Source organism: Pygocentrus nattereri, chromosome 9 (assembly GCF_015220715.1).
Source record: "Pygocentrus nattereri isolate fPygNat1 chromosome 9, fPygNat1.pri, whole genome shotgun sequence".
NCBI lineage: Eukaryota > Metazoa > Chordata > Actinopteri > Characiformes > Serrasalmidae > Pygocentrus > Pygocentrus nattereri.
The window spans coordinates 3207170-3222467 of record NC_051219.1 but is presented as its reverse complement, the minus strand read 5'-3'; the positions used below and the strand labels follow the sequence as shown (position 1 = coordinate 3222467).

The 15298-nt window shown below is 43.8% G+C and overlaps 1 protein-coding gene across 2 annotated transcripts; it reads left to right on the top strand.

Moving 5' to 3' along the window:
* The first annotated feature begins 1238 nt into the window (after window positions 1-1238).
* Window positions 1239-12782, top strand: sgms2b (sphingomyelin synthase 2b). Of its 2 annotated transcripts, none has more exons than XM_017684127.2 (7): window positions 1239-1533; window positions 7095-7739; window positions 7923-8040; window positions 9977-10130; window positions 10678-10844; window positions 11542-11723; window positions 12458-12782. In XM_017684127.2, exons 2-7 carry the CDS (start codon window positions 7243-7245, stop codon window positions 12558-12560), a joined length of 1221 nt encoding a protein of 406 aa, XP_017539616.1. In that variant the 5' UTR covers window positions 1239-1533; window positions 7095-7242; the 3' UTR covers window positions 12561-12782. The 2 variants fall into 2 exon arrangements, with proteins under 2 accessions (XP_017539616.1, XP_017539614.1); XM_017684125.2 differs by having other exon boundaries at window positions 7090-7739.
* The last annotated feature ends 2516 nt before the right edge of the window (window positions 12783-15298 follow it).

Here is a 15298-nt window from a genome sequence, read left to right as displayed (position 1 = left end):
TGACTCAAAATGGGCCTGCGTCTCTGGTGCTACGACCTTGTTTGAAGGCAAACTAATATGAATCAAATTTGACCTTTTTTTTAATCTTAGTAAGATGCTGAACCAGGATCCACTCACAAGATTTCATAACTACTGATGTATTCGCTACTGTGTGAGAATCACTGTGAGATTTATTTATTTATTTATTGCTTGACTGATGTAACCCTGTCAGTGTTTTCAGCTCTTGTCTCTGTATGTTTTGCTTTTTACATAAACTTTATTAAATAATTCAAATACATAATATCCACAATCACATGAATATCAGTGTATACACAAATGCAACAATAAACGCAGTTACACACAAACTTAAGATGAATTGAAATGAGAAAAGTCCAGCAGAGTCCAGGGACGTTTTGATTTTCTGTCCATGGTTTGCAGTCGTTTAAGTTCAGAAGTTATCTGTTTAAACGTAACTTCTGCAGGGATTTGAGTCTGTTGTATCACCATTTTACACCTCGTTTTCCAAAGTTTAAAGATTGTGTTTGTAACCCAGTCAACCAATAAAAGTCCTTGACGTTCTTTGACGAACTTTCCTCACAATTTTCGAACATTATGGACTTAACATTTATCCCAGACTTCACACCGAGAGCTTTTAGTCTTTTCCCACATCCTCAAATCGATCACAGTGAAGTAACAGGTGTTCAGTAGTCTCATCTTCAGCACAGCCAGACGTTGGACACATTTTCGTGGTGACGTAGCAGCTCCACTTAATGATGCATCTCCCCACACTTATTAGCCATGTTCTCAGAAATGTGTCTGGAGTGAATGTTTCTGATACATATTATACTCTCTGTTTCATTAAGGTGGATAAAGACCTCCACAGATGTGAGGTGGATAAAGACCTCCACAGATGTGAGGTGGATAAAGACCTCCACAGATGTGAGGTGGATAAAGACCTCCACAGATGTGAGGCGGCTAAAGACCTCCACAGATGTGAGGTGGCTAAAGACCTCCACAGATGTGAGGTGGCTAAAGACCTCCACAGATGTGAGGCGGCTAAAGACCTCCACAGATGTGAGGTGGCTAAAGACCTAAAGACAGATGTGTTTGCTTATAATGTTATAGATATTTTGTGCTAAAAACATTCCATCTTCCTCTCTTTACCACAGTGCGCCCTCTACAGGACAAAGACGATATGATCCTTCAACAGCAGTTTGGAAAAAAAAAAAATCTAAAAATACATTTATTTATATATTTATTTATTTACATATTTCTACATATATATTCCTACACTTTTTACATTTGTGAACAACATAGAAAATTCGACTCACAGGGAAACCAAAAGTGCTGTTTCTCAGCTGTGACTCATCAGACACGCAGGTGCGACGTTGTCCGGAAAGGGGCGGGCCTTACGCGTCAGGTGGGCGTGGTGACGACAGGTGAAGGCTCCAGATCAGCGCCTGCCTCCACAGTTCAGAGTGGAGTCCGGAGGAAAAGACGGGAAGCTCCGAGGGTCGTGATTTAAAGCCACAGCCAGACTGACCGCAGAGCTCGGTGAGTCCTTTAATCCCTTCAGCAGAGCGTTTCATCCTCGCGGTCCTACCTGTTCAGGCTGCTTTCTCTTCTCTGGGACCTGGAAGATCTCAGTCTGCGCTGACAGGCTTTTGTGCGGGCTGTGGTGAGTGGAGTAGAGAGGGTGTTTACCTGATTGTGTAACACCATCAGCTGCAGCAGTTTCTTTAGGAGTTAACTGACCAAAACATCCAAAACTCGGACTAGTCTGGACTAATGTGCAGTGTCTCCTCGTCCCAGTTACGCTGATTGCAAGAAGCTCTGGGCTGTCATATAAACACTGAACACCGTTGAGCTTCAGTGCATGAGAGGAGGTGTGCAGAGCCTGATGAGGCCACCCTCCAGTGAAAGCTTGTTGCTTCAGTTTAGTACATTTCCACAAACGCAGCAGAAAAGAGGACCGAGGACTGCAGTGGAGCTTCTTGCACCATCCAGGGTCTATCAGCATTGGAACTGAAGTTTGTCTCTGTTTTTGAAACCAGCTTTTGGTCAGCTTAAGCTTAAGACTGGTCAGCAGTAAAGTGGACCAACACAGCGCAATGAAGTTAACCCCCTAAAACTGGGGGGACTGAGAACTTAATTTAAGTGACTCCGTAGATTATTTAGATTATTTACCTATAAATCTACTTCATTATGAAGAATAAGCTGTTATGAGTGCTGCACCTGTTCCTGTACTGCTTATGTGCGGAGAAACTGGTGTAAATCCAGGAATGATTAGCTTTTATCACTCCGTCATGTGTGTGTTGGAAACCTCGGTGGGGTCGGGGAGTGGGAGGGGGTGTCTGAGACGAGCGTCAGATCCTGGATTGAGCGTCAGGCCTTAATGTGCGTTTTCCCTGTGGGTGAAGGTGGTGGAGACTGGTGGGGTTTGGAGGTATTTTAAGCAATGAGATCAATACCTGTCCGTTTTAGCTTCTAGATGGATGCTATTATGGTTCTTTCCAGAGGAGTTGAATCTGTTCCAGGACAGTTGAAGGTTAGGACGATTGATGGCTGGAGTGTGGCCTGGGTTAATGTTTAGGGTTTGAGTCTGAGATCCGTGTTGGATGTTTGATATCATATCCTGAGTAAGTCTTGATGGTTGGGCTTTGGTTCAGAAAAATCCATTTCTTTTGGCTGTTTAAGGTTTTGGCTGAGTTTTATTAGCCTTTCCTTTCTAAACTTATGAGGATCAAGTGATCACATGAAACATACATATTCATTTTACTTTCTCGTAGTAAAAATTGCAATGTTGTCACTGTTGGAGCGAAACGTCTTCTATTCCAGTTGGTAATTTTACAAGAGAAACGAAGAAAAATCTTAACTTGGCGTATCGAAGTATCGAAAGTATCGAATTTGGTCAATCGTTGGTCAAAAAAGACAAAAGTTAACTGGTGTTTTAAATTATGTTCAAAGAGTAAATAAATGATTAAATGGATATATTAGGCTTTGTTCTTGTAGGGACTGTATAAACACCATTGTTTAAACGGTTTAACTGCCATTATAACTTCGTATCTCAATCAGTCGCCTAGTAAAATGTGACTCATATGAAATGCTGCATTGAAAGAATGGCAGCTGGCTGTTCAGTTCAGTGAGTCATCTGCTGATTCCGATAATGGCTAGTTCCAGTTGTGAATCTCTAACTACAACTTACTAAATTTCCGTTTTTTTTAAACGTTTCATGTCCGAATTCATGGTGAAGTTGATCATTGACCATGGCCCCCACAAATGGCGGAACGAGACTGTAGTGTCGATACGGTTTTCAGCTTGAAGACACAGATTTATCTTCCATTACGTTGATTTTCTTGTACTGTGTTCGGATTGCTGCCCCATTGCTAATGTATTGGTGGAGTTCAGGATGTAGGCCGTAAAAATCCTTAGGAAGGCCTCACTCTGCATTATTATCTACTGAAGTCACATGGAAGACTTTTACGGCTCTCGTGATCTGCAGTGCTTCTGGAAGCTGGCTCAAAGTTTAACGTCTGTCAACACGAAGGATTGATTTGCAGCGTTTTTCTCTATTGATTTTTTTTCTCTGAAGCTTGCAGAACGAGAGAGAGAGGGAGAAATGGAAGGACGTGAAGGCCATGCGGAGAGAAAGAATGTGACCATGTGAGCAGAGACAGGTTTCAGTGGGTGTGTCTGCTGAGGTTTACCTTCGGTCGAACACGCACGGTTTCTCGCACCTTAAAGCCTTTTGTTGCGTTCCTTCTGACAGACACGCCTTTGTTTGCTGCCTACACACACATCACCCACAGTCTGTCTACACCCGCACATATACGGTCCTGCCCGCGGCATCTATAGAGATCATGGCTGGGTGAAGGTGTGGCTGTTCCTAAAGCTCAGTTTAGAAACAGCCCCACCCTTCCTCTCCAGAAGAACTGCTGTGTGTGGGAGAGCTGAAGTTCTGAAGAGCTCAGCTGGCTCTAAGTACGTGAGCTACAGGCTATTCACTGATTTTCATAGAAAATCAACAGAATGTAATTTGATGAGGGGCTTGAACACCAGACAAAGTGCACCAGACTGCCAGTTACTTGGTTTGGTAGCTTCTGATTGGTCTAACTTGCCTACAGGTGATGGACAAGCTGTGTGTTCTTAGGATAAACGTCCGCACTTCAGACACGTTAAGATGCTGTAGATAATCTAGGCTAAAATAAAAGCTGCAGCTCTTATGGTTGGGATATTGCAGCCCTTCAAACTGCAGTTATAATATCATAAAACTCTCTCTCTCTCTCTCTCTCTCTCTCTCTCTCTCACTCTCTCTCTCTCTCTCTCTCTCTCTCTCTCTCTCTCTCTCTCTCTCTCTCTCTCTCTCTCTCTCTCTCTCTCAGAGTGTATGTTTGCCTCTGATGTGTCTCAGAGAAGCTCGTGCCGGTCTTCACCCTCCCAGCTGTTAGTTAGTGGGAGGAATTGGACGTGACTAAACTTTTAAACTAAAATAGTGAGATAAATAACGTCCCGTGACCACAAAAATCCACCGCAACCCTGAAACCATGCATCATTTTTGTGTATTCAAATGTGTTCGTTTTCCTAGAAACTCTGCTTGCCAGTCTGATTTGCCTAGTGGAGTTTAAATACTGAAGTATCAACTTTTCCAAATGAAACGTTGACAATTTTACATTAAAGCATCAAAAGTAAAGTCATTTCAGTGTATTGGTTTCATTGGAACTGAATGTGTATTCGCTGTTGAAAGAAATGTTGTAATGAATATTTATAGCCTGGGAACATAAACACACCGGCATTATAGAAGTAGGTGATGATGGAGGCTTAATATTGGCGCATTTTAATCATGTAACGCCTGCAGCTTATTTAATCGTACAAGCTTAAACTGGCTTTGCTGTTTAAACTTAACGCATATATCCTGATGTGTTTCTTACTCTCTGCATGAGTTTCACATTTTCATGTGGTTAAAAACACATTGAAGCCTTTATTGAAGTGTTGCTGTTAGTGTCAAGATGCCAACCTTCATGTTACTTGTTGTTAGAGAGAAAACGGTCAGTGGTCCCTACGTAATCATAACTAATCGGTGGTAAACAATCATATTCAAGGATAAGGGAAAATATTCTTAACTTTAATGGGCGTTAATGTACCAGGGGTTTATTTCAGGCCATTTTGGAGCGTTTCTGTTCCTTCACTCATCATGAAATGTTAACAGCTTCCATTCAGAGATTTTAATATGATCATTATTCACATGCAGTGTGTTTGAGAGTAGGGAATTCCTGAGGAATTCCTGCAGATCGGTCACTCGCCAGCAGCTGGACGCTGAAGTGGCCATCACACCCGATGATGATGATGATTAGATGAGCCGGTTCCTCTGTGTTGATATGATGTGGTGATACTGGAATGTGCGCGTAGTATCTGTGAAAAGCAGGAACGTGAAAAGTTGATAACCCTTTCCGAGACTGTTTAAACAGTACAGCAGAGGAGGAAGTGACCAATGGCAGCCCTGGAATCTAACCTGCTGAACCAAATATGGTGATTAAATCGGCTTCAGATGCGTTCAAAGCGTTTTTCATTGGCAGCCGCTGGAGTTTAAATGAGAAGTGATGAGATCCGTGAGGTTAATCCAGCGTGAACCTTGATGAAGTTCATTGAGTTGAGCAGTTGCTCTGCATGACTCTACAAGTTCACCTCTGATATTACCAGTTTGGCTTTGACTGCGCCTGAAATCTGCCTGCAGCACTGAGCGCAGCTCACCAGCCGCGTTTACAGAACCTTGCCGTGTATGATGGGTATAGTGAATGTGATATTAATGTAGGACCTCATTCTGAACATGGTTATAAGTTCAGCTGTGTTCATTTGTGGGAATGCTAGCGTTGTGGGTTCTCCTTGTTTATTGTGGCACTATTTGGATGAAACCTTGTATCTCCATATTTGTCTTTTTTTTTTTTTTCATTTTTTTGACATGATTTGAAGATGACCGCTGCCCTTCACGTTGCGTCAAACTTTCCTGTTGAATGGACTAATAGAAATGCTCCAAACATTGACTTCCATTATAAGTGAATAACCTTGTTTCTCCTGTGAACTTGCCAGTTTGGAGATGTCGATTTCCGACAGCAACTGTATGCATGTTTTTATGATTCTGGTACATTAAACCACGCAAATGTCACGGAAGGAGGTGAGCGGAAAAGAAATGCATGACAAATGTGAGATGTGGGCACATTAAAGAAGAAATACAGCCTGTTTACATGTTGAAGTAACCTGTATTTCTTGTCTGAAACGCAGTCTGGATTCCATTTACACGTTTCGCTCTAATGCGTCCCCAGCGCGTTCAGACGAGATCAGGGATACGTTTCCCAGAAGCATAGTTGGGACCATGCAGTTGCAATGCAGGTGTTTCCCTGAACCACAGCTGGAACAGTTGGGGTGACTAGGTCAGATCGCCGTGTTGAAAGTGCATCATTTCCATTTCGCTCTTGTTCCCTTTCTGCCCCTTTGCGATGCGAGTCGACAAGCTCTGCTTGGAGGCTTTCGTCGGCCTGGAGTGAGTGAAGGCTCTTGGTTTGGGCCTGACTTCAGCCTCGCGTGTCCTCCACGCGTGTCAGTTTCATTGTTTGTTGTCTCACCTGCTAGCCAGCATTCAGCAGACACCCCTACGTAACTGTATGCCGGTCAAAACCACTTCTGTTCACACTTGTGTTAAACGTGGTCAGTCCTTGTTTCTGACCTCCTCCGAATGTAGTTTGAATGATCCAGTCATGATCTGATCACAGAGCATCCTGGGAGCATTTACACCTGCCTACCTTAAGGCAAGGTGTAAACAGGCCCATGTTGGACGGTTCCCTATGACTCTCAGGGTTTCAGTGGGAAAGGAAAATGTGGGACTCTGTCGTCTTGATCTGTTGAACTGCAGTTTATTTTAATCTCACTGGGCAGTTTGCCAATGTTCCAGTTACTTGAGCATGTTTTAGAAGTATTCATTCTGTGACAGGAAGTAGAAGAAGAATTCTTACCCCTCCCTGACATCCATCACTTCTGTTTCTCATAGATCTCTCTCTCTCTCTCTCTCTCTCTCTCTCTCTCTCTCTCTCTCTCTCTCTTGCCCTTGCCCTTGCCCAGGTCAGCGGAGAACCAGGAAGAGCAGCAGAAGCTCACAAGAGGACATTTTCTGTGGACTTTTCCGTCCCTCTGAGGAGATTACTGACCTTTTCAGGACGTCTGATAGGCCCCCACTGCTGCCTGTAGGGGGTTCCCTGTGTGTATGTGTGTGTGATGGCGGTGTCTCAGCTTCCTGACTCCGGAGAACACAGTAACAACAGCAGCTACCAGCACGTTGAAGTGACGGTCACAGACAGTCCCCACATGCAGACCACGTCCTCCAGACTGACCCACCCTTCACAGGACATGCAAGACAATGGCCAGCAAGGCAACGGCAGGTCCTCCCGGTTGTCCCGAGGCTTTGCGAAAGTCTTGCGTAAGAACCAGGATTACATCCGGATCCGTGTTCCGGAGTCCAGGCTAGACCAGCTGCCACCGGAGTGGTGGAAAACAGGATTGAGCTTCATGTGGGCGGGGTTTAACCTGTTCTGCACCACCGTCATGATCACCGTGGTCAACGACAGGGTCCCCGATAAGTCGGTGAACCCACCACTGCCGGATAAGTTCTTCGACTACGTGCCCCGCGTAGAGTGGGCCTTCACCATCACTGAGGTCAACGGCATGATCCTGGTCATGGCCTGGTTCGTCCAGTGGCTCCTTCTCAAACACAAGTAAGGGTTTTAGATTTTATTCTTCTTAAACTAAACATTTTAAGACATTATTAGCTGAGTAGTAATAATATTCCAGGTCATTTTATAGAAACAATGATTCTTAGTCCATATTTTTGGTTATTTTTCCTGCTCCTGTTCCTTTCCACTCATTAGAACCAAATAAATGATTGTGTGTGTGTGCAGATCCATCATTGGCCGGAGGTTTTTCTTCCTGATGGGGACTCTGTATCTGTACCGCATCATCACCATGTACATCACCACACTGCCTGTTCCCAGCATGCACATGAACTGCGCTCCGAAGGTGAGGGCAGTCACATGGGTCTCTTTCCCCCTCAGTCACTCCCTCCACTCCATAACACATTCTTCATCACTCCATCACTTCACTCCTTCTTCCATCCTTCCATCACCCCCTCTGTCAGCCCCTCCACTCCGTAACATCCTCAATCCCTCCATCGCTCCCTCTTTTACCACTTCCATCCATAATCCTTCCTCAGTCGCTCCCTCCATCGCTCCATAATGTCCTCAATCACTTCACCAGTTACTCAACATCCCATCCCTTCCTTTTTTTTCTCCTATTCTTCCATCCTTCCTCCTGTGCCCCCTCTATTGCTCCATACCTTCCTCCATTCCTCCTCTAATACTCCCTCTATTACTCCATAACATACTCCATCCCTCTTCCAATACTCCCTCTATTACTCCATAACGTCCTCCATCCCTCCTCCAATACTCCCTCTATTACTCCATAACGTCCTCCATCAATCCTCCAATGCTCCCTCTATTACTTCATAACGTCCTCCATCAATCCTCCAATGCTCCCTCTATTACTCCATAACGTCCTCCAATGCTCCCTCTGTTACTCCATAATGTCCTCCATCCCTCTTCCAATACTCCCTCTATTACTCCATAACGTCCTCCATCCCTCCTCCAATACTCCCTCTATTACTCCATAACGTCCTCCATCCCTCCTCCAATACTCCCTCTATTACTCCATAACGTCCTCCATCAATCCTCCAATGCTCCCTCTATTACTCCATAACGTCCTCCATCCCTCCTCCAATGCTCCCTCTATTACTCCATAACGTCCTCCATCAATCCTCCAATGCTCCCTCTATTACTCCATAACGTCCTCCATCAATCCTCCAATGCTCCCTCTATTACTCCATAACGTCCTCCATCAATCCTCCAATGCTCCCTCTATTACTCCATAACGTCCTCCAATGCTCCCTCTGTTACTCCATAACATACTCCATCCCTCCTCCAATACTCCCTCCGTTATTCCATAATGACCTGCATCACTTGATTCATTGCTTCATAATGTTCTCCATCACTTCAGTCATCCATCCATCCTTATCTCTATCCCTCATCACTCATCATCCCTCCCTCCATCCCTCCTCACCTGCTCATGGGCCGCCATCATGCTCCAGGTGTTGTAGTTCTGCAGGCGCTCCTGTGCCTTTGTCTCTGGTTGCGAGGCCTGATGAGCACCAGTGTGTCTCTACTGTACCGTCTGTGTGATGACTGAGATGTGCACTTAGCTCAAATCCAGTATTTGTGAGCTGTATTAGCCTCGTAGCTGCAGCGTACAACTAAAACAGCGTTCAGTGCCAAAGACAATGTCTTACTACATTTGGGGTGAGAGGAGTGTTCATTATTTGATTGTATATTTTTTAATGTAAAAATGTTGTTGCAGAATTAAGGTGCTGGATCATGAGGGTTTCTCTGTGTGTCACAGCAGGTCTTAGTGTTGAGGGTCCTGTGAGGAATTGGCATTACAAACTGCCTCTGGAGCTAATCTGTAATTTACCTACAACTGTACAGTCAGTCAATCTCTCTCTCTCTCTCTCTCTCTCTCTCTCTCTCTCTCTCTCTCTCTCTCTCTCTCTCTCTCTCTCTCTCTCTCTCTCTCCCCCTCTCTCTCTCTCTGTCTCTCTCTCTCTCTCTCTCTCTCTCTCTCTCTCTCTCTCTCTCTCTCTCTCTCTCTCTCTCTCTCTCTCTCTCTCTCTCTCTGTCTCTCTCTCTCTCTCTCTCTCTCTCTCTCTCTCCCCCTCTCTCTCTCTCTCTCTCTCTCTCTCTCTCTCTCTCTCTCTCTCTCTCTCTCTCTCTCTCTCTCTCTCTCTCTCTCTCTCTCTCTCTGTGTGTGTCTGTCTGTGTCTCTCTGTCTCTGTGTCTGTCTGTGTCTCTCTGTCTCTGTGTCTGTCTGTCTGTCTGTGTCTCTCTGTCTCTGCCTCTGTCTCTAGCTCTATGATGACCCTATAGGTAAAGTCCACCGTGTTCTGCAGTTGTTGTCTGGAGGAGGTCTGTCCATCACTGGTTCTCATATGATGTGTGGAGATTTCCTTTACAGCGGACACACCGTCATGCTCACGCTCACCTTCCTCTTCATCAGAGAGTGTGAGTGTCTCCCCATCATCATCATCATCCTCCCTGCTGTGATGTGCATTATTAACAGGAAACCTTAGTTTGTTGGGTGTTTCTGTGTTGACCGGTTACAGAGTCTGCACTTCTCCTCTTTTGACATTTTTCCCAGGAAATAAAGTTTATAATGTAGGTCTTACCAACGATTCAGGCATCAACAAACAGTTCTGCCGAGATTCAACAGAAAGAACGTTAGAAAGTTGAACTTTTAAAATATTTCCATTCTACATCGTCAGACGTTTTGAAATGATGATTTTTTATTAGCTAAAAAATGTTTGGATGGAATCGAAGCCGCTGTCGCTGAACTGATATGAACTAGGACCTGAATTCTCTACACATTTGCCCCATTTTTATGGAGCAGTGACCCAGAAATAGTTCCTCTACAATTACAGCGTGTGTTTGTAATCACTGGCGAAGTAACCGCCACGTCCACCTCCGTGTACGTTTGAAGACCCCACTGTACGTCTGTGGACTAAGAGCTTTACAGGTTCATTTATTTTTAAGGTTTTTTCCCTTTCTGCAGACTCCCCCCGCTCCTTGTGGTGGTATCACCTGATCTGCTGGTTTCTAAGCGCAGTGGGCGTGGTCTGCATCCTGCTGGCTCACGAGCACTACAGTGTGGATGTGATTGTGGCCTATTTCATCACAACCCGACTCTTCTGGTGGTACCACACCTTGGCCAACAACCAGGTGAACAAAACCAAACAAAACGCACACAAGTACACTGGTGTAGTGGTATAGTGCAGTGGGTAACACGCCTTCTATGGCATAGACTGGAGTTCAGACCCCTCCCTGGGTGAGAGGAATAGGAGTCCCTGGGCAAGACTCCTAACACCGCCTTCATCTGCCTGTGTGAAATGATCAGATTGGAAGTCGCCCTGGATAAGAGGGTCTGCCATAGGGCCGACATGCCATTAGACCAGCTGCAGTAGAGATTTAGTTATGCACTATAACCTCCTCTCGATATCATCAACAACATGGCTTATTAACATGTTATTACAGATCGCTATAAATCAGGGTGGTAAGGATGTTTGTCATGGCCAAAGTTATTCCTTCATCCTCTCGCTTGGTGTGAGATGTTTTTATGCTGCTTTAACCTCACTTATTGTTTTTATTCTCATTTACCTTTTAACTTTGTTTTAGCAACAACATATAGTGAAATTCTGTGAAATACATGTTTAAAAATGTTGTTTATTGTTAAACATTTGGCCACCTAAGACGAAGTGGCCCCTGCTACAAATACTCTAAACGCAGTGTTGGAGGTTGAGTCCCATATAAATATCATGCAGAGCAATAGCATTATAATAACCTCTCTCTCTCTCTCTCTCTCTCTCTCTCTCTCTCTCTCTCTCTCTCTCTCTCTCTCTCTCTCTCTCTCTCTCTCTAGTCTCTGAGAGACTCTCCTCACAACTATTTCAACAGAGTGTGGTGGAGGTTCTTCTTCAGGTTCATGGAGAGGAACGTTACAACCACGGTTCCTTGCACGTTCTCCTGGCCTTTACCGCTCCCCGCAACCTGCTCCAAAAACCCCTGCAGGAGATACTCCATAGTCCAGAGCGTCCGTGAAGAGTGAGAAAACACAAACACCCACGCGCAGCTGTGTGCAGTTGTACGCAGACCTTCACACGCTCCTGGTCAAATTCCACGTTGTGTTTATGTTCCAGGTGGAAATAAGTTAATCCATCCTCGGAGAACACACTGAAATATTCAGGGTTTTCCTGCTAACTGTAACGCAAAATTTCTCTTTAAAAATATTGGAAAAAAAATAAAACGCACATTACAAAAAGCAACTTTTTTCCAGGATATTAGTTGCAGTGAATAAACAGTGATTGTGCGTTAAAATGTGCAGAGGTGTGTCTCTGTAGGTGATGTGTTCACTTATTTACACTCGACAAAGGCACACCTGGACACCTGCGTGTGACTATTATGGTGGACTGTCCATATGGCACACAGCAGTGTTTGAGACTGTAAGGCTGCTAGTGTGTGTGAGTGTGTGTGAGTGTGTGTGAGTGTGTGTGAGTGTGTGTGAGTGTGTAGACAGACTAAAAACAATGCAATACTACTACCACACCTCATACCTGTGAGCATTTTGTTTGCTGTAAAGCTGTTAGAAAAAAAATGTTGTGCTACAAAAGTAAATATTTAAATTTGTATAAATGCCTAAAAAGTAAAGCAGATATATATTGACTTCCGTATGAAGCTCCAGATATATTGACTTCCGTATGAAGCTCCGGTATGATGATGCTGTTGTTATGCCGTGTGGATATAAAATATTACAAATAGATCTCTTCTTCCATAAACAGAGCAGATGGGGAAAAAAACCGCTTCCTATTGTGCGAGAGATCAGATTATGGCTGTTCCCAGATCTCGGACTCTGCTGTAGAGGCTGAAGTGTGTTTTATCTGAATTCTGAGCTGCGTGTGTGGATTTGTGTTCGTGCTCCTCAGTCCTGATCTGTGTTTACCGCTAACGACGCTGGAGACCGGTCAGTCAGTCATTCACTGACGTTACCGGCTCTTTATCACCGTGTACTGTGTTCATTTCTCTTTAGTGATCCGTTGCCTTCAGCTGTGTTTAATATTAATGTTGTGTTTGTGTTGAATAATAAACTATTTTTGTATGAAGTCATATTGTGTGATATTAATAAAAGAAACAACTATATATTCATTTAGAAGACGAGGATATCAGGTGGGAACCCTCCGAGCCTTTTAGACCCTCAGAGAAGGGCAGGTGATTTCTGTAAAATTAGCCAAATTCTTTTGTCATTTTAAGTTGAAAGTTGATTTTAAGTTGACATCACATTTGTGTTTAAACTCAAAGGATTATACTAATGAAAAGCTTTGGTTGGAGACAAAGAGGTAAAGTCCTTTAAAAAGCCCAACAGGAATCAGGATTGTTTTCTCCGTGTTCTCTACGTGGAGACAGCCGAGCGAGCTCTCCCGTTGGTTAGGACTTCAGGAGCGGGACCGAAAGCCTTACACGTTACGTTAACTACCAACATAATTGGGCCGTGATGGAGGGATCAACCAATCACGTTTTGATTAGCAAAGGACGTCACTCTAGTCCTTCTCGAAGTTGGAGATACTTCACCGAGTGTGAATGAGTTCCTCAGCCGGTTTCAGGTGGTTGCAGGAGTCTTTACTGAGAGCGTCACTGTAAACCTCATACAAGCTGAGATATATATTAATGTCTTTTACCAGCTTCATAATATTAGCTTAGTGCATATCTTTGTTTTTGATGGAGTGTTTAGATGTTTATTTCTCAGAAAACCATATTGTGATGTAATTCCTTGTGATCCAGTAAGATCTCGTCAGATTTCCCACTGTTTTCTGTTGGCTTGCTCAACTGTCTCTTGTAGGTAAATCAGTTCAAAGGACCAGGTTCAGTTCAGCTCCTTTGTTGGTGTAATAAATGCCATGTGGCGCTTCACCTGTGGGTTCCCAGGTCCATTAATGGAAACCTCCAACTCTGAGCTAATCTAATCACCTGCTTTACTGAACGGAGGTGTCGAGGCCTGTTCTTTTTCTTGGCCTGGAAAGGTGAATTTGGAGCAGAAGCTCCTTATTTGAGCTGGGTGAAGACGGATACAGGGCTGGCCTGGAATTCTGAAGAACCCTTCCACCTTCAGCCAACAGTAAACTCTTCCAGGCATTGATCTCAGCTCTGCGTAAACAGCTTCCTTTCTCTTGGACTTCAGACTAATCCAGACTGTTCTCACTCTAATCTCAACATGCGTCACCAGTGACTCACTAAAACCAGACAAAAGCGCTGAACCTCCTAAAGAAAACACTGTAATACTGAATTCAGTCATCCGTACCGATCAGCCTTGTGCTTCACTCAAATTCCTTCAAAGTTGTTTGATGCCTCTGATGACATTTAGGCATAAAAATGCCCAAATATAACAAATGTACAGGACTCACTGTACAATACGGCGTCGGTTCATGCAGTAATAAGCTTTTATTCAGGTTTAACCCTCAGATGACGTGACGTAGCAGTAAGTGGAGCAGCACTAAACGGAGGTATGAAGTTGGAGTTTGGACGACGGCGATTAAAACTCCTTACCTTTCGACCAGATGTCTCGCGCCGTCAGTCACCACCTCTGCAATTCCTGTGAAAAAGTTTTCGCACCCCACCACCTTCCGATCCCTTCGTGCTCCCTCTTCTATGATTCACTGGTCACTAACAATCCATCAGGAGACCTGCTTCCCTGCAGGGTTTACTTCCAACCTGCATCTAACATACTGCCCATTGCCTTGAGAGTAATACATCATCTGGTCCAGCCAATCAAGGACTTCTGAAGAAATGAATTGGCTGAAGCAGGAGTTGCAGATTGCGGTTGAGATGAGATTGTTGTTGTTGTTGTTGTTGTTGTTGTAGTAACCTCTGCTGCTGGGCTTTCGGTTTGACCCCCAGTAGTGCCGTGTGCCTCAGAACACTGTTTCGCCAACAGGCTATTCATAAACATTCAGTGTGTGCAAAAGTTTAGGCACCCCAAATACACATTGTATTGATTTCTCTGCAAATGTTAATACATTATATATAATATATGTCGCTGTTGTAGGAAGAAAAGCTTGTATCTCCTTTTTTTTTTTTTGTCAGAATTTGAAAATACCTGTTGTTTATATTGTGCGTAAATTTCATGAAGAACAGACCAAAAGAAACGGCACAAAATGACTTGGAAACGTCCGGTTCCACTGACTTTACATTAAAAGTAAAGTAGGTTTTCACCTGTGTGTGTGTGTGTGTGTGTGTGTATATATGTATATATATATATATATATATATATATATATATATATATATATATATATATATATATATTTATATATAAATTGTGGCTCAGTCAGTTTCATGCTGGGAGCAGTGATGATCAGGAATTTTAACAAGACTTCTTTGTTATAAATAATGGTGTGTATATAAGAAAACTAACTGCTTAGATTCCTTTATGTAATTATTCAGTAACTATATGGAAAACTGTTCAGACTTCTTTATTCTTAAGTTAAAGGAGTGAGGAAGGGAAGCCTGGACCTCCTGATGGCTCCAGGGGGTTTCAGGGGTTAAACCAGTAACTTACTCCTGGTTTTCAACAGCTGAACTGCCAATGCAAATCCTGTTCATTTGAAATCTAAACCCATGTCTGTGTGA

What these genes read in the sequence shown, in the direction of transcription:
- sgms2b (XM_017684127.2), top strand. Translation starts at nt 7,243, where the DNA reads ATGGCGGTGTCTCAGCTTCCTGACTCCGGAGAACACAGTAACAACAGC. An exon ending in ACATGAACTGCGCTCCGAAG is followed by an intron (nt 8,041 to 9,976) that starts GTGAGGGCAGTC and finishes CTCTGTCTCTAG; the next exon opens with CTCTATGATGACCCTATAGG. An exon ending in GTCCAGAGCGTCCGTGAAGA is followed by an intron (nt 11,724 to 12,457) that starts GTGAGAAAACAC and finishes TTCCATAAACAG; the next exon opens with AGCAGATGGGGAAAAAAACC.